At 33.2% G+C, this 20,087-nt stretch overlaps 1 protein-coding gene across 7 annotated transcripts; it reads right to left on the reverse strand.

Annotated features, from left to right (window-relative positions):
• Positions 1–13,892: 13,892 nt before the first annotated feature.
• On the reverse strand, positions 13,893–18,063 carry LOC109183231 (probable plastid-lipid-associated protein 11). 7 transcript variants are annotated; one of them, XR_002054507.1, is made up of 6 exons: positions 17,477–18,063; positions 16,434–16,499; positions 15,939–16,085; positions 15,348–15,409; positions 14,715–14,756; positions 13,893–14,240 (listed from the first exon to the last, which is right to left on the reverse strand). XR_002054507.1 is itself a non-coding variant. In XM_019333386.1 (4 exons), exons 1-3 carry the CDS (start codon positions 17,947–17,949, stop codon positions 15,986–15,988), a joined length of 639 nt encoding a protein of 212 aa, XP_019188931.1. In that variant the 5' UTR covers positions 17,950–18,063; the 3' UTR covers positions 13,985–14,240; positions 15,939–15,985. The 7 variants fall into 7 exon arrangements, 4 of the variants coding, with proteins under 4 accessions (XP_019188931.1, XP_019188929.1, XP_019188928.1 ...); XR_002054508.1 differs by lacking the exon at positions 14,715–14,756; XM_019333386.1 differs by lacking the exons at positions 14,715–14,756; positions 15,348–15,409 and having other exon boundaries at positions 13,985–14,240.
• Positions 18,064–20,087: the final 2,024 nt, after the last annotated feature.

The following is a 20,087-nucleotide window of genomic DNA, read 5'->3' on the forward strand; positions in this document are numbered from 1 at the left end:
TCTCACATCAGCCCATTTATATAGAGGCCGTCGGAGGACATATATACACACACGTACATCATAGGATTATCTAATTAATCTAGTTATTATCCACTTTTTTTTTTCTCTTTTATTTTTTTTAATGAATATATAATTTTTAAATATTATAATTATTATTAATTATATATGGTGGGTTGAGGAAGTATTGGCAGATCAGAGGCTGCTTGCAGTAGTTTTCAGTTGATGGTGATACGAGGGGGGTGGGGTGGGGTGGTATTAGTTTTATTGTTGCTTTTTGGGTTGGAATAAATAAATACTTTTTAGAAAAGTTATTACGCTAAAATGTATTACACATCTCACATGAATCAAGATTAAATACTATTATGCTAATTTTAATAGTGAGATAATTGTTAGTTCAATTTTTGTCAATATCCTATCAGTCGAACTTGTCGACTTGTCGTACAGATTCTTCCTGTGTTATTTACAATTTACAAGCTATAAAATAGAAGCAGAAGTTTACTCCATGCATATCATTGGAGTTTTCTCGACCAGTCAACTAAAATAACACATTGAGAGTAATCATATTCAGCAATATGGGAGTTTCACCCAATGTAATGGGCACCGAGCATTGGTAATCTTACCTAATGGGCCGGCGACTACCATTGAGTCACCATAATTTACTCTTTCACTATCATGTCAGGCTAGTATATAGGTGCCCGAGGAAAAAGAATTTGGCCTGGACGAGTAATTATATTTGTGTTAGGTAAGATTTCTGATTAAATCGAAATAAATATATCTACGTTTTCTCATCTACACCTATAAGTGTTTTAATCAATATTCTTTGCATACATAAAATGGTATATCATCGAAATTTGCTAAAGCATGCCATCAATAACATGTGTATCTAAGTAATATAGGTCCGTTTAATCCAACCATTTAAAACAATACGTTAATCGGTAAACAAATATTTTGTGTAATCAAATTAAATAAGTATCAAACTCTGTGCGTGTGACTCATGCCAGATTATGATGACAATAATAATAAATAGAGGTCCTTTCACATATTAGTTAGGAAATGGGGACAAGCATAAATCACTATTTCAACTAATTAATTACAATATTATACTAATTTATTGATCAGATTTTCTTGCATCATACGAAATTCAGCCCACAAAAACCGGTGCATAATAAACAAATAAACACCAATTAAACCACATATTTTTTTTAATGATATTATTGGTATTTTTTTAGTACTACTATCTCTGTTACAATGTATTATCGGTTCATAACTACTCTTTTAACCTACGAGAGTCACTTCGTGTCACTAAACGACAAGGTCGTTAGCTGATATTGTGGGTGTTATTTAGTTCAAATTTGAGTAATTTTTTAACGGTATTAATGTAAATTAAATTGACATGAAATATAAAGAGAGAAATTAAAATATGTAAATAAGATAATTGTTATCAATAATTAATTTTAAATATTGTATGCTTGAATAAATAATTTAGGATACTAAAGTAGTTCATCTTGGTCCTTGGGGGCCGGACATGAACCTTAAAAGTTAAAACTGTAGAGCGAAAATGACTGTTGTGTCCCTACATGTGGATGGTATAGGATTGATTTTTCTCCATCTGCTATGTCCTACTTTTGTCATTTTCTGTCTAATTTCAGCTACGTCTCACCTTTGGACTGGTCCATGGAGCCTGGCAACAAGGGTGGAAATTGCAAAAGAAAAGTAGAAAATGGCAAATAGATTAATTACAAGATGATTGTAGGGTCAAATTGCAATTAGTCAAAAAGGAGAAATTAAAGGAAATTTTCCCAAAAAAAAAAAAAAAAAACAGGAAATTCAATTAAATCATGTAATACGGAAATCACGATGGTTACATGTAATATACGGAGTAATATTACTAAAATTGATATTACTGAAGTTTAAATTCAAGATTATACGTTTGGATTCTAAAATTTCTGTCAATTTATAGTCTTAAAGTCAGAACTTTCATTAATGATAATAAATAGAATTAATACGTTTCACCATTAATGTCCATTATTAATTGCTAATAAATCATGTTTTATTGCAAATTACAGTAATTAAAATTCGTGACTAATACAAATGGGGAATTCTATTTGCACCACCCCAATTGATATTAGGTGGTGTAAATAAAAAAATGATATTTGCACCACCTTCATTAAATTAGACAAACATTATATTTTTCAAAAAATATTTATTAATTATTTTTATTTAAAAATACAAACATTATTAAAAAAAAACACTCCCTCGCCTTCTCCGGTGAGAAGGCAACCCAGTGGGTTGCCTTCTCAGGTGAGAAGGTAGCCTAGTGGGTCTCCTTCTCCGGTGAGAAGGCAGCCCTTCGCCTGGTTTTTTTAATTTTTTTTTTAATGTTTTAATTAATTAAAAAATTTATTAATACAATCTCGTAAATTGTATTTGACCAGGGTGGTATAAGTAGCAACAGCTCCGCCACCCCACAGAGCATTTGAGAAAATATAAATCAAAGATCTGTCCATTTCAAACATAATCTCCACACTACCGTTATCAAGATTCGAACCTTAGTCTCTTCTCCCAAACAGTGTCTACTGAACCAGTGAGCTAAGTATATGCGAGCAAGAAACTCTAAAATTGATACATGTCGACATCACACCTAGCATAAGTCTTGCATGAGGAACACCAACATGGTCCTCCATGAGAATACTATGAAGGGAGAGAGGGGTGATGGTCGCTCTACCATCCGCCACCCGTATAAAGTTAATAAAAAAGTTTGGTTAAACCTCAAAATAAGTGGTCGAGTCGGTAGAGCTTGAAACTTGATATAATGTAATAAATAATAATAATAATAATAATAATAATAATAATTATTATTATTATTATTATTATTATTGTTGTTGTTGTTGTTGTTGTTGTTGTTTTTAAAATAATAATTATATTATTATTGTTGTTGTGGTGGTGGTGAAAGAGCTGTAATGTAGGTGTTCACATCATAGACAACCACGTACCACTCCTATTTCCTACACGTTATTTTCGTTGTATTTAGTTTTATATATATCGATACACATTGTACGTACAATTGACGAAGACTTAAGAGACATAAAGGTAAAAAGCCTTTGTATAGTACTAATTTAAATTATTGTAATTTCCATATTAAAAAAAAAAAAACTTGATTTTACCCATTAAAATTATCATATTCCCATATATTGTCTTTTTTCTTCTTAATTCTAGATCAACAATTTACACCGAAATTATTTACCAAATGACATGGCAATACAACTTTTATTCATTGGTTATCCAAAATTGTTCACTTAACTAGTGGACAAAAATCTCCAAACTCATTATTTTCCAAAAGTACATATGTAAACGAAAACTTGGATGGTGTCATGATTATGAAGCGAATGCGGAACTTTATTTAAATCAGCGTCACGTTTCCAATAATCCACTCTCATTACTTGTCAATCTCAATTGTACAACATGTCTTTTTATCAATATCAAACTCTTACTAATATACCAAAAGTTATAATTAGTAGCAAAAGTACAACTTTATTCTTTTATATTTATGTAGCAATTAACACCACATTTCAATGGTAGAATGTTGAATTCGACTCTCAAAACCTCCGAGAATAGATGAAAACTTTTTAAGCTAAAATGAAGTTTTACATTCATGTACTTTTGATTTCATGCAAAACCCATATTTTCCAATTATGCAATTTATGTCAACAACGATTATATTAAGAATCATCTAACAAATTATTTTCATGTTTGACTAATGAGACATGATATATATACATACATACATACACACATACACATACATATATAGAAAATTTTTAAAGTGACGATCGCCACAACTCCACCGATGCCTCTCAAACCTGGTATAACTCCAAAGTGAATGAGAAAAGGTTTAGATTTGTATTGATATAAATGTAAAGTCTTTTTCAAAATTTATAATAACTTGTACCAAATACAAACAGTAACGATACCAATCGGAACCATAACTTTTCATATATATATATATATATATAGACACACACACTTCACGCATATATATATATAAAAAATACAATGTTGAAGTTCAAATCTTGTCAACACACTCTCGATTGAACCTGTCGTACAAAGTCTTCACAATGCAACTTAATTACCTCTCATATGTGATTTACATGCTATTACACATGAATAGAATTTACTTCATACATATTTTTAAATAGTAATTACGAATTTTTCTCATTACTAAAATAAATAAATAAATAAATAAAACAATCTTCAAATAGTATTGAGAGGAGGGGTGGATATATGTCACAAATCGTTTCTGGTGGAGAAAGAGATCATCGAGAATATTATTATATTAAGAATAATCCTAAATAAAGTACAGCTAGCTGTATATATAAAACGATGTTGTTCCGATCCTTAGGTAATCTTCTTTAGAGATGGAGTCCATAACACCATAATTATGTCACAAAATAATGGGGTTTCCATTAACCATTAATTTTGCCATGCCATCACGGATCGCATTAGCCCTTCCACACCAATTAAACTTCCCATCCTGCCATCCATAATCTCAATGACTCAAATCTTTCCATCTTTAATATTTCCTATAGTCTAGCCAATAACCTTGTCGTCTATTGACACGAAAAAGCTCTCCCAAATAGAAGGTCATGTGTTCAACTAATTTATATAATTGAAAGTACATTTAGCATTACAACTTTTTATATATTTTCATTCCTCTAATTTTTCATATTAATTTTAGTGCTATATTGGTCGGATTTGATTGAAATATGGCAGGGTGAACTAAGAAAGTCTTGAGATGTTGAGTTAGTGCACGTTCTCAGAGAGCAAAGCAATGATGTAGATGTTCTTGCAAGGCTCTCTCTCTCATTTGATTTGGGAGTGAAGATGCTCAATGTCCCTCCTTCTCTACTCCGATCCCAAGTGCTATGGGATGACGTGTAGGGTCCTCCGATCCTCCAATCGAGAAAATTTTGATAATAGTAAAGTAATTTCTTTTCTCTAGGGCATAATCCTCTCCCAGTAATTTTTTTTTTTTTTTTAAATCTTTTAAACTCTTGACAATGATTATATTAATTTTGTTTTAACAAAAATGAATACATAGCGGTTGCATGTATAATTTAGAAAATAAAAGGGGTCTAAGATTTAGGTGGCTAAATAGGAGGGGGGCATAAGTGAAGTTTATTAATGAAGGGGAGACAACATGGGGGAACAAAGAACATGTTCTGTCATGCCAATGGTAGGAACGACAATCTTCTTTATATGATTTGTACCTTTCCCCTATCCTTTGGAAGAAAAAGCTACCTAGATTTCACATATATATATGTAGGGGAAACCCAAACCCTAGCTCTACCTTTAATTAATCAATTCGAGGTACTAATTTTAAGTACAAAAATTATACTAATATTGTCAAAGTATTTATACTAATATCCTCTCGAGAATACAATTATAAAATCAGCGGAATCAATATTACGTTTTGTCTCTTGTGTGATAGTTGGCAGCAACGGTTCCATACTTGACGTGGTAATGGTAGTTATAAATATTGTCAGATGGACATGCTTGCTTATATACTTAGGCTGCAGGGTACAGGTCGTTGCGTTGGGCCTGAATGCCTGATAGTAATCATTTGTCTGGACTGATGAATTGAGTTAGGGCAAAATTTGATATTCCATCAATTACAGTACTTGATATGTTCGATCTCCTTATCTAGTGTTGTCACGCTATAGAATATGAAGTGCGATGTCAGTAGTAAAAATTAAAAATTAAAATATGAGAGATTCCTAAAGGAATATTGTAGCTAATATAATAATTAAGTAGATGGTTTGATGTTTGGTGAAAATATATATATGATAAGGTGAAGCAAAAAGGGCCATCTCAAGATGGTGGTGCCGGTGGAATAATAGAGCTTTTAATTTGCACTTTTGTGATGGTAGTTATAGGGACAAAGGGGAAGGTAATATACTTATATGCAAACGTAATATCGTTGATATTCACCATGATACGACACAACTTGCATAAAGAATTTTGATTAATTTAACTAATTTGTGACGATTTTTCTTTTATTTTTAATTCTTCATTGTAATTTTTACATCCCAATGCGAGACAAAATGACTCTTTGAGCTGTGTTTGATGACTTACATAAAGAATTTCGATTACGTTATCTAATCTATACTAATTAATCTTTTATATTATTCACGTAATTTACACCGATCACAATATGAGGCAAAACGAATAATCCCGATCAATTTATCTAATCTTCACATAACTTATACCCTTTGAGTTAAGCTAATTGCATACCGAATCTCAGTTAATTTATCTAATTTGCATGACTTTTCCTTTTAGTTAGTTCTTCACATAACTTACACTCTAATGCGAGGCAAAATGACTCTTTGAGCTGAGTCGGATAATTTTCATTAAAAAATCTCGATTAATTTTTTTAATTCGCAATGATATTTTAATTTCTTTTAGTTCTTCACATAACTTACACCCTTATGCGAGGCAATATGACTCTTTGGCGGGATGATGAGTCCAATCCACATCACCATTGCATATCACACTCAACCAATTAGTCCAAACCAAAAAATCATTAAATTTTTTGTTCAATTAGCTAGCAAACTTCGCAATCAAATAATTAACTAATCAAAAAATTTCATGAACGGTTGAGAATTGTCCGATATTAATAAATCCAATACCTAAAATATATATATAATTAAATAGTTAGAATTCAATGTAGCGTTATATTGTAGCTAGCTCTTCCGTACATATTGAATAAAAAAAGATGGCAAGACTTTAATTTGTTTTGTAAAGCATGGGCGGGGAGATCAGGCAAAATCTCAGCTAAATCCACTTTTTCTCTTTCCATTTTTTCTTCCTTTCTAGGTTTTCACCTACCTACGAGCATCGAATTGATTTCTCCACAATTTAGAATTCATGAAGTTCCGTGTATAACTATATATAACATGGTTGTAAACTAGAGGATGTGGTTGAATAGAAGTGACTCATCCATCCTTAACCAAAGGTCAAGGTTCGATCCTTGGCTTTAGGAATGGAGTAGCCTTAAATCCCTAGGTCAGCTGTCCCATCCAAAAGAGGTGTCTATAATTCAGTGAGGATAAGCCAGCTGTCCCATCCAAAAGAGGTGCCTACAATTCAGCGAGGAGATTAGTTACTATGTCCGACGATTTTCATGGTTTTCATCATTACACATTTACTTTGTTTTACAAAATTTGAACCATATATAACACCCATGATGATACTTCAACTCAATTTCTTTATTCATTATTTGATTTCCCAAAAAATAAATTAAAGAATTAAAAAAAAAAAAAAGAGAAAGATATATTAATAATTTTCTCAATCTTAAAATTTCGGGTGGATTAATCTTAAATCTTAAAATAATAATAAAAGAAAGAAGATGTTAAATGGTGAGAATATGTGATAAGTACTAAAACTGAGATCCTAACTTTGTTAGATCTTAGTTAAAACTTGTTAATGATATATACACTCCTACCTGTATATTGCAATAATCATCAGTTTGATGAGTTTTAGACAATATATAATAATGACTCAACTTTGCTTAATTGCTTTGCGTTTCTCATAAGAAAAAAAAAAAAATGGCGTGCGTCTAAAGTTATCCATCTTAGAGCCAACCACCATCTCCAATATAATATATAATGCTAACCAAACTACTATACATTTCTTTCCATTTCCATAATCATTATAGCAAGAAGTGCTTAAAGGTTACAGAAATACATTCATAAAACCCTAGCAACTTTCAAACAAAATTGGATGACTTCTAAATTTTAAAAATCTGAAAATAAGATGCATGGGGTGTTTGGTAAATGGCTGTTAGTTGATTTGGGTTAGTGAGTTTGATTAGTTGATTGTAGAAAAATGTTTTGTAAATTAACTATTATGTGTTAGCTGATTACATACAAAATGACTTTCTTAAAAAATTGATCGAAAAAGTTACATTGAGCAACTTTTTGAATTTTAGTATTTTAAAACAATAAAATACTACAAAAAATTAATTAATTAAACATTCATATTAATTGTTTAACCAAGTCAAACAGCTAATAATGATTAAATAAATCAAAATTGACTAATAGGCTGACTATTTTATCAAACAGGGTCATAATATTGTCATACTAATTGAGCCTAAAAACATGCATGTATTTAACCAATTAGTTAGTCTAAACACTCCCATCAATGACAATATAAATGAGTTTCTTTTTATATATTTACTTTTCTAATGTAAAACCGATCTCTCAACAGGCATTATATATACTATATATAATCATCTCAAGCAAAAATAGTGATCAATTAAAAATATTATGCATTTAAAAGAAAAAAAAATTGGGGCCACAAGGGTGGCTATATATATAATCCTTAATGGAGAATTGAAAGACCAAATAAAAAGAGTGGCATCCAAGTAAGATAAATTCCTTGTTCATGCAATTTGCCGATACAACCTACATAGCTAATAACCTTCAACCTAACCTAACCTACCTACTAATTAATATATGTCAACTCTATATTTTGAGGCTCTTATCTTGTGATTAAGGCATGACTTTAAGGAGATATGGTTTAGGTTCTAATGTTCTATCATGATAATAATAATAAGATTTTCTTGGTACATACATATATTTAATATAATTTTGTAGGTTCTTGTGCATATATTCATCTTTATTTTTTCACCTAAAAGATTTTTTTTTTTTATCATGGTTACGTTATTACGAATTACGAGTAAGACGAGTTTTTATATAAAAATTGGAAGGTTGCCTGGAGTAGAGTTATATCCATTATAATGCTTGAATTGTTATTAAAAGTAATCGAGTAGAATGAAATATAAGAATTGTAATGTCTTTGTACAAGTAGTACCTTAATACTTGGCTTGAGTAACCCCGGCCCCCTTGATAACTAAGTGTAGTTGAGTCAAGTGTATGTAACGCTCATCAATTAAGGTAGCATTCGATCACATGCATGGGAGTATAGGTTTGAAGGTATGAGTTCACAATTCTATCATTACACAAACTACTATCCAATTATAAGAAAACAATGTTACATATTAGTTATTAACTATAATTTTTTACGTAATGGTAAATGTGTGATTCTGACACCACAAATATATAAATTAATAAAGTGATTATTGTTGCCCATGTCCTGAATTTTTTGAGCTTGATCGCAACTATATATAACGATTAGTCTTAGTTTGTAAACAGGGCATGTTGGCATATAATTTTTTTTTTTTTTTTTGAAAGGAAAATTACAACTTTATTAAATTTAGTTACAATAGAATTAAACGTACAATATAATGGTTGGCATTAATATAATATACATTATTGCTGACACAAATAGTAATTGGCCCCGACACACAACAATGATGTTACGATGATCAATGCTGTGCCCCGCCCCTTCCGGACAGAATGGTTCCGATTATCATTCTAAATAAATAGTTATAGGTTCAAACTTCGGAGGCTTAGGTTTTGTGTGCTGAAAATGATTGAGAAAATATAAAACATATATACTATCTTGTAAAGAAACATGAGTATTTTAAAAATATATATATATATATATTGATTGATATATTATAAGTTGACCCGAGAGCACGGAGCAAGAACGGGGTCCCGGGGCGATGCTACGTGCCCGAGCCGGCCGCCTCGGTAGGAGCTCGGCCGCGTTGCCCGGTCTCCAGACCGGGCACGGTCAAAGCGGGGATATATAACCGTTTCTTCCGATTCAGGAGTGCAGTTAGGAGGCCCGTGGCTTGTATAAAAAGCTTCCCTTTGTCCAATTAAGACACGTTCACTAACTCTACTACCTTTGTCCTAACGAATCATTGTAATAGCCTATTTACGGCATTTAATATAATATTCGGTCCCCGCGACCGACATCATTATGTCCTTTACTATTTACGCTTTTATCTGAATTTAGTAATTCAGATCATCCTGAGTTAATTAAATCCATGATATATACATCGGAAGAGTTGCAAGTTGAAGAAGATAGGAGGTCGTCATCTTTTGGATCTCTAGCTACGAAGAGGAAGCAACAGTATAGTACGTGGTGGTTTGTTGGTTTCCCAAAAGTAGTACAAAGTTAGAAACCCAACACATAATTTTTGGTGTTTCCTCCGTGAATTTAAAACGCATCCGTGCAGTGGGACCGGACCTTCCTTCTATGATCCCAATCAGATCAGAGCCGCCACCGCCGGCCACCTCCTTCCTCCGCCGGCCATAGATAAAGTAGTTGTTGAAGGAGAATGATAATACGCCCATAATTCTGGAAATTAAATTGTATTATATCTTGGTAGTTATATTTAGTACATGTATAGTAATATATATATTACATGTACTATATGTTTTATTTATAAGTTAAGATAATATTTAGCCGTACAAAATATACTATAAACACATGTAAACATATTTAAGGTTGTTCTCCTTGAAATTAAGGTTGGTGATGAGAATATATGGAGATATTTAGATTAGTTGATCAGACATCCTAAGTGTTTCCTGTTGAGCCATTAATGTGCAATCCAACTATAAGCTTAAGCTTTTAGTTGAGATGGAACACATGCTTCAATTTCTTTTAAGTATTTTGTCTTGCTTGGCCTGAGCTCGAGCCAGCTACTTATTACTCAATAAGGAGGTTGGTAATTAATTTTCAACACTTCTCTTTAGTATTATTTTTTCTTATATATACTCATCCAAAAAATGAGAAGTCCTTCATCCTAGACTCTCATATCTTGACCCGATATAATTGTGGAGGGATTCTTTCTTCTTATATGATCTCCATACTCTCTTGATAATCTGTCTTAGCTTTATTCTTAATTTTCTTTCTCGTTCTTTATTCTGATCGAAGTCATCACTCAATAAAAGCAATATTGAGATACGAGATAAGAGAATAGGAGATTCCATTAGAGGCTAGGGATGATGGGATGGAAGCAAAAGTCATTTGGCATATGAGTGAAGATCGAGAGAATCGTATGTAGTTTAGGTAGCTTAGGGGCAATAATTGATGGAATTGAAGCTAAAAGATTGATGTGAAATATGCCCACAATAATAATGAATCCCATTTTACCAATACATTGCCGCAACATCGCAGCGCAGTTTGTCCACTCATCAAAATTAAACAATTCGGTTACACGTTGTTTTCCTATTAATCATTCTTACACACATCACATCAACCACTTTGTCCTCACTAAACTTTATGTATCTGTTCTAAGTTTATATAGAAATAAATAAATTAAGTTGATCTAATTTTTCAATATTCGTGACAATAATCAAATATTCATTATGCCACTGAAAGCAAGTTTATTATGCATGCACCTCATGAACCCGCCTCAAACTCTGAGAATCCGGCCTATCTCCCGGTTGACTTCTGGCAAGGTTTGAACTCATGCTTCTTTTTTCTTTTTGGGTATACTCAGGGTTTCCGAACACAGTGACTAATTCCCTTGCTGGATTGTAGGCACCTCTTTTAGGTAAGACAGCTGGCCTGGAGATTTAAAGTTACTCCATTCCTAAAACCAATGATCAAACCCTTATCTCTGGTTAAGGCTGAACTCATGCTTCTGAAAATGAGTTTTAAATACAACTTCTTTGTCATATTCTTCCTCCATTATATTTTTCTCTCTGGTTTCCCTGTCGTTTTCGTCATCCATCACGTACCCACTGAGGCACAAGAAAAGCAGGGGCACACACCCCTTTCTGATTTTTCCCTATGTGATAATACAGTTCGGTTAGTACACAACTGCGTACGTACAGTCCGGCCAACCATCCACGTGGCTGATTATACACCACCAAATCTTGGGTCATTGGTGGGGACGTTTGATATGATCTTATGGTGCATTACATGCTACTGTCAACATTATGCAATTAATTCTGAGATTGGAATATAATTCTTTCCGATATAATGTATATACAAATAACTAAAATTATATTGTAATAATATAGTAGGGGTGAAGTTATGTAGTACCAAGAAAGTACATGGTGCTATGTACTATGGTTGGTCTTTTTACGATTGGTTTCTGTATAATTGTTTGAAAGGACTTTTTGATCATTTATTTTTTTAGACCGAGATGAATAGGACACCTAAAAACAATACTTTAATTACAAGTAATTGAAACAAGTATAGGCCATAAGAAAACTATGTCATCTTCCTGTAAAATTCTCCAAAGAGGAAGGGGATGAACATCCAACACCCTCAAATCACAATGAACTTGGAGACAACTTTTTGCCAAAACATTAATTAACTCTACAATGTACAATTTATTTATCAATATTTCAATCAAGACGAATGAACACCTAAAATCAAAACTGTAGTTACAAGTAGTTGGAATCAGTATACGCCAAGAGAAACTCATGTAATCCTCCTATAAAATTCTCTGAAGAGTGAAGAGGAAGAAGAGAGAGATACAACACCTTCAAGTCAGAATGAACTTGGGGTGAACCTATTGTCAAAAAAAAAAAAAAAAAAAAAAAAAAAAAAAAAAAAAAACATTGTACCATTTATTTATCATTATTTTAACAAAGACGAAAGGGACACCTAAAAACAATACTCTCTAGTTACCAGTAATTGGAACTAGCCCATAAAATTCTCTGAAGAGGAATGGAAGGAACATCTAGCACATTCAAAAACACGATAAACTTGAAGAGAACCATTCGCCAAAAAATAACAGCCCTACAACATACAATTTATTTATCATTATTTCCATCAATTGGTAACATTTAATGGTGGTTGTTGGTGCTTAAAGAAAAGTCCGCCAATGCACAAATGCTCTCATGGAGAATGCATGACAATTAAGGTTTAAAGACAATTATGCATATGGACTGTGAAAGTTGTACTATAGTTGGGACTTAGGACCCAACAACACTTGGCCTTAAGCTATCATATCCTTCCATGAAATTTCCTAGTCAAGACTCAAGAATGGGACCATTCTTTTAGATGCATGTGACTCACACCTGCCATATATATATGGTGATGAGGGGCTCAACCTCTTTCACTCACATTGCAACAAAACTTCAATATCTTTGGTACAGTCACTAGAGAAGTCCCCTTTTCTTTTAGGTTACTTTTGGAAAATCACTCAAAATGGTGCACCATTTTAATAACTCCAACTAGTAGATTTTTTAGATGGAGGTGTAAAATTTTAATACAAGCGATAAACCGCTTCCACAACTAATACTTTAATTTAACCATCACCGTGGTAACTATTTCAAGTACAAATGATCAATTACATTAACCCTCCACAAAGTGAACAAAAGGTCCTAATGACAAATCTTGATGCCCGAAAACAAACTACAAGTAGAAGTATTGGTAAGTCAAATTTGAGATAAACATAGAAATGAAACTAGCAAGGATGCCTGGAAGCAATCTACAAGCAATTATTAAGAACTGAATCAAGGTAACCATATAGATAAAACAGGAGCAATCAACTAGCAAGGTACAATTAATGCAAGACAGGGTAATATGGACAAACAAATGTACTAACTAGCTAGGTCAATGTTGTAGTTTTTAACAAGTGACAATAACAATAAATTGACACAGCATAATCCCAAAAGATAGTATTAGCAAGAACCTTATAATAAGAATATATAATCCCAAAATAGCTAGCCTATAGGCCAATTTTGACTTATTTGATCACTATTAGTTGTTTGACTTTGTTTAAAAATCAATATCAGTGTTTGGTTAATTAGTTTTTTGTACTCCAAAATGTTAAAATTCAAAAAGTTACTCAAAGCAACTTTTTCAATTAGTTTTTTGAGAAAAGAAATTATACCAAACAGCTAACAGCTAATTTACCAAACACCTTTCTACAATCAGCTAATTTTATCAATTAGTTATACCTTCTAATTAACCCAATCAGCTAACAGCAATTTATCAAACAGGGCCATAGTATCTTATACTAGTAAAATTTTAGCCTTTTAGGTATCATATATATATGATAGAATTTCCCCAGTTACCAAAGTGATAAGAACAGTACAATGCAGCAATAGAAGTGGAAGCAAAAGCTCTGGAGCACGTTTGAACACGTCACAGACAACATGTACAATTGTTGTGACAAATTTTCCAGCAAGGCAACTCCCAGTCTTTAACATTTTCACTCTTTGGACTCCTTTGTGGGCGTCCTCAAAGAAGGAAATAATTAGATAGTACCTGGAGTGCCTTCCCACTGGCAATAAATGACAGATGGCTGGTACAGTTATTGAACCTTTAATGACTGTTTGCTTTCCGACCTTTTTCCTGGGTTGCTGGGCACAGATAAAGTACACAGGAAAAAGGCAAGCATAGCATTAAGGATAAGAATGTATTTAATAATGCAAACATATACTACATGATGCAGAGAATGTTTATTAAGCATTTCTTTGTCAAATATTCAGCTCAGTGGAGTCATATATAGAAGGTGGAGACAACTCAAATCATCTTCATTTACCTATGGAGGATACAGTAAAAGCTATCTTAACCATGGTCAGATAAAACTTTGGTTTAGGCTGAGATGAAATGTTTTCTTTTAATGAGAAAGAATGCCCAATAAGAGCTAAATTTCAGTCCATGCCCAAAAAAAGCTGATTTCAGCCCTTTCTATTTTCATTGTTAATTTGTTAGTGGGAGTCAGAAAGTAGAGAGCAGAGACTGACAGTCAATGGCTCTAAAGTAGACTACAATTCACAACAGTGGTAGAAAATCTAAACTTTTATTTGTAAATTTAAAACTTCCATAGATACCAAATTGAACTGGTTCCACTTGTGGAAGATGGTGGTTTTGTCCTGAAAATTTTATGTTAAGAAACACAATTATTAACCGCTTAAAGCCTTACCAAAAGTACACTAAATATATTAAGAAAAAGAGTATTGATAAAATGCACATCAGAATCATACTCAAGAGCCACTGTTGCAAATGAATGTACAGCAGAGAACTTAAATAGTATCTATGTAGATGAAAATACTTCAATGACAATTATCAATACTTTGAGCAGAATCGCGCTATTAGTATTACTAATGGTCAAATACAAACTGAGAATAGAAAAATGCATATCCAAGGATGTATAAAGATTGAGACAAAGGATATACAAACTATAGGGCATAACAGAATCTTTTTTATGCAAATGCTCATGAATTTGGACAGATAGAACATAAGAAATGAGATGTATTTCATATTAAAAGCATTTAAAACTACAGAGCTTATATTAAAGAACCCCAGTTAACCAACACCACCCTTCAAAAAATTGGGCCTGCAAGCATAAAAAAATTATCTGACAAAAAGGTCTTAGCATGCAGTCAATAATTAACAGCCACAAAAGACCAGCAATGAAATCATTTAAAGTAAAAATAGAAGGCATCTGACAGAAAATTTCATACATCAAAATAGTAGATCATGGCTTTTGAACAGTCTTTTTTCTCCAGTGTTGTGCCTCTGAAAACTGTAGCATTTTATTGAAAAGAAATAGATTTTAGTTTTAAAAAATAAGAAGAAAATATGAGAGTCCTTGTACCAAGGAAAACTACTAAAGCTCTTAGTTCTACATGTCAGACATGGAAATCAATTACTCCCAGGTTAGACCTCCACATGTGGGGTAGAGGAGTGGAAGAAATGTGATTATTCAGATTTCAAAAATTAGAATGAATGAATGATTCCCTAAATGAATTTTATATGGAACTCTAACCCTCCCTACTTGTTAGATCCAGATGAAAAGGTATTATTCTAATAACATCAAGTCTCCCCAGAACAAAGAAAAGGATGGGGAAGGGAAGGAAGAGCATCTGAAGAAAATTGATCCAATCCACACACCCTACCTGGCAATACAGTATCTTCATTACATACTGCATGTACAGGAGACCATGTAAGCAGCAGCTAACTGTAATTCTGTTAGCACTATTTCTGCTCTCATATTTGTTTATTGGATGTGTTTTCCATATCATTTTCTTTCTATTCAACAAAAAAGAACTTACAAGAAAACTTATCTACAAAATGAAGAGAACTAGACAAGCCCCAGCTATCACTCTTTCCAATTATAAGGTGCACGTTCAACAACCAAGTAGTCTCCCCTAATATCTTTCACAACCCGAATTTCATCGTCAAGGTACACTGTGTCAAACCTATAAAACAAAAAAATCATTTCAGACAATCAATAGGATACAACCAAAATAGTTGAGAAAGTAGAAAACAACATAATTCCAGAGAAAGACTGTTAAACAAGAAAATTAAAACCGAAATACAGTGACAATGTTAAACAAGAATGTATCTCAATCAGTACTTATGAAGAGATTTTTAGCAGTGTAGAAGAAAGTTGAAACAAACTCTTTAAGTTAGTAAACAAAATTAAACTATATTCAGCAGAGTTTGAAAACCAATTTTCTTCACCTTTTTATGACGTTCAACTTAGAAAAATTCAACAGGCAACATTCAATCATAGAAATCATCAAGAATCAAGATCAAACACTTACCATCCTTGCCCAAATGGTGGCAAAGGGAACTCCCAACCCTTTCCACGCAGAACTGCACTTGTGAACCTCCAAAAGCCATTGAACAAAGTAGTTAGCAAACCACCACATTGTACAGATTGAACATCTTGGTTACTGGTTAGTGACTAGCTATATCCAAAAGCAGTGTTGAATACTTTATGTTATGAATTTAATATATCCCAAGAGTTGCTTCAGCTTTTAAATCAAACAAAAAAGGAGAGTTGTGGCCGCAGCTTCTTCTTCCGACTAGATGAATTGATACACAGTGCACAACTTTTTTTTTATTCTCTTCAATAATTGCATCAAGTTAAACTAAGAAATTCAGTTTGTGTGAGGGTAGTAGTACACAACAACTATAGAGTGGGAGACCAGTAGGATATCTGAGAGTGCAATACATCATGCCCTCCACATAAATTTGATCTTGGCCACAATCAGTATTCTTTGTGAATCACTAGCCATATCCATCCACGATCCTTGAGTCAATAACTGTGCAAAACAAGTAATTATGAATTTATGATCTTTGCCACTTGACTGGTTGTCTGGATATCAGAAGCACCACCTTCAACAAAAGCAGAAGGATTGACAACTTGAGTTGGAAACTCTTGGTTGTTGGTATACTTTAGCAGGTAGAGACAATGCTGTCCAGTTTATGGTGTAGGTCAGAAGAATGAAAATCACCAAGCATGAATCAGCATGATGCTAAACCTCCAACCATTCAATTATATGGTTCTGTCATATTCTTGTTTGATTGCATCCCTCCGTGTCACAATGTAATTCATACTAGCATTACAACGTATTAATTCAGACAGGGAAAAATGAACTGTAATGTACACTAACAATATCCTTTTAGTACTACGAACAATTGATAGCTTTAATTCATGTCTGATGCAGTTATATGGAAAGCAGCATTAGAAATTATTTGAATTCAAAAAGCATACCAAAAGCTAATAGGACAATTGGACAAAATTGGTATTCATAGACAATACATGTGCAATACAGTATACAACTACGGCAGGGATATCTACCTGAAATTAACTCGCTGCGAGGAAGCAACTTCGATGTTGGACCGAACAAAAAAGACGCCGTCAGGAGGGAAAGTGATGACATTATTGAGAGTCATGTTCTCGACATCGATGACCTGCAGAACATCACCCGCTCGAGTACCAAAAAGCGGCGCGTTCTTAATGATGAAGAGCTGCTCCTTCTCGGTAGTCCAAAGCAACCGCCACGTGGCGGAGAGGGAGCTGCCGGTGGTAACGGTGTCTCGGCCGGCAGCGGCGACGTCGTCAATCGCGGAGACTATCTGGGAGAGCTTTTGGGAGTCGGATTGAGTCCTCAGGCCACGGTCCTGGTCGGAGATGAGACGGAGGAGGTTGTCCTTGGCGGTTAGGGATCGATCCGTTAGGGAGAAGCGAGTCGCGGTGGGGGACCTGGCGGACTTCGAGTTGTAGGGAGCGAAGGAGGTTGGAGTGGCGGGAAGGGAGAGGCATGTAGCCATGCTTTTTCGGATCTGAGATAGTTGGGCTCTGGTCTTTGGACTTTGGGAAAACAAGTGGCCGTTATGTGTTTCATCCGTTTGGCATCTATGACGGGGGACTTAGGCCACAATATTGGTCCAGTAACTATTCAACTTGTCTTAATTGTAACATTTGACTTTCAAAAATATTAATTTAGTATCTTGACTAGTAATTTTTATCAATTTAATCATGCCGGTCAAATTACCAATCAAATGTAATCCAAAAATTTTAAATCAACAATTAATCTTAAATGGAAAGGGCAAAGTCATCATTTCATGTTATATCCAATCACATTTTACCTTTGTTTCCTTTCTTCTCCGACGAGCTACATGTTTCTGGCCAAAGAAAGGAACTCAATCCCTTCCGGATGTTTCCAATCCCTTTTGGAATTACTCTATCGAATTGCAGTAAAAATTGAAACAAGCTGAACGTGATAAAATAAAATAAAATAAAAATGAACCTTCCAATAAGAAATGCAGTGCATCATCGAAAAATGCAAGAAAATGGAGGCTCAGACCTAGGTCATGATCATTCGCTATGCAATGCCTGCGAGATTCGGAGCCGCAAAATGAGAAGAGCGCTTCTAGGTCTCAACAAAGGCAACAAGAAATCAAAGAAATTGGCCACATGCAGCTCGAGAGACAGTAGCAGTAGCAGCAGCGCCGGGGGAGGGGGGTGATTTTGGTCAACAATCGCTTTCTCAAACACGAAAAGACGAATTTACCCCTTCCAATTCAGTTCAATTGTTAAGTTAAAATTTCAGGATTTTGTTATTAAATATATAGTACAGATAGATTGATTGATTTCAATAGGATTGTCAAGTTAAAATTTCAGGATTTTGTTATTAAATATATAGTATAGATAGATTGATTGATTTCAATATGAATTGTATTACACTATTTTATAATATTAGAATAAAATTTTAACGCAAAATTATTGTACGAATGGGAAAGTAGAAATCAATATATTTTAGTAGGAAGAGATTTTTTTAGGAATTGGATGGGAAGTTAAAATTTCAGGATTTTGTTATTATATATAGTACAGAATGATTGATTACAATAAGAATTGTATTACACTGTTTTATAATATTATAATAGAATTTTAACGCATAATTATTGTACGAATGGGAAAGTAGAAATCAATATATTTTATTAGGAAGAGAGAACTTAAGATTTTTCGATCACATTTGGCCGGTAATTTGGCCAGCGTGACCAAAATTAATAAGAATTGCATATTTAATGTACTAAATTAACATTTTTGAAAGTCAAGTGTTACAATTAACACAAGTTCAATAGTCAGTAGACCAAAATTGAAATTTACTCTTATTATGGGTGAAGGAGCATGCAATTCTAAGAGATTGAGAGGAAAATACTACAATTGAGTTCGAAGGATTGCACCACCAACTCGAGTTTACAAGCCACTTTCATGATCAAGCAAACTTGCCATGTAGATGGGAATTGCCTCACTTTTCATGATGCATCAATTCCCCTACAAGCTCTAAGTCCTAACTTTATTACTTTCATAGAGGAATAATGGTTGGGTTGCAAACAATGACTATGAGAATGTCAATCAAACTCTCGTTGCGATTGAATTTCATACCGATAATAATGTTAATAATGTTGTGCACCACACATCAATACAATAATACATGTAATTTGTCGGTATGGGCAGCTCAATTGGTCATAGGATGAAATTTGAGATTAACAAAGAATACGCGTAATTTTCTACACATTAGGAACCCTATATTGTTTTTTTTTTTTTTTCCTTTTATGCAATAATCATCAAATAAACATTGAATAACAAGCACTTCTCAACCAATTTATAAATAGGATTACTCACACATATTAATGGTAAAGAAAACAAAAACACGTATAAAATACGTTATCATTAAAGCTTTAAAGAAAAAAGTAATGAATAGACTTATCTTCAAAATGAATGATTCAACCAAGCTGTTTGAAATATAATATCCAATGCAATCTTCACAAAAGTAAAATTAACAATAATGTATATCTCTATTTGCAGTATAATATTTTCTTTGGAAAATAAAGGAAAAGTCTCTCTACTACCTAGGGTTCAAATCCCGTTTCACAAATATGAAAATATGATATAATACATATAA

Source organism: Ipomoea nil, unplaced genomic scaffold, assembly GCF_001879475.1.
Source record: "Ipomoea nil cultivar Tokyo-kokei standard unplaced genomic scaffold, Asagao_1.1 scaffold0188, whole genome shotgun sequence".
NCBI lineage: Eukaryota > Viridiplantae > Streptophyta > Magnoliopsida > Solanales > Convolvulaceae > Ipomoea > Ipomoea nil.

Bases quoted from the DNA above. Each gene is read 5' to 3' on its own strand.
- LOC109183231 (XM_019333386.1), bottom strand. From the start codon at position 17,949: ATGGCTACATGCCTCTCCCTTCCCGCCACTCCAACCTCCTTCGCTCCC. The intron at 16,500-17,476 runs GTAGATATCCCT...TGGCTTTTGGAG, and splicing joins TCGCAGCGAGTTAATTTCAG to GTTCACAAGTGCAGTTCTGC. The intron at 16,086-16,433 runs GTAAGTGTTTGA...TTTGTTTTATAG, and splicing joins CCACCATTTGGGCAAGGATG to GTTTGACACAGTGTACCTTG.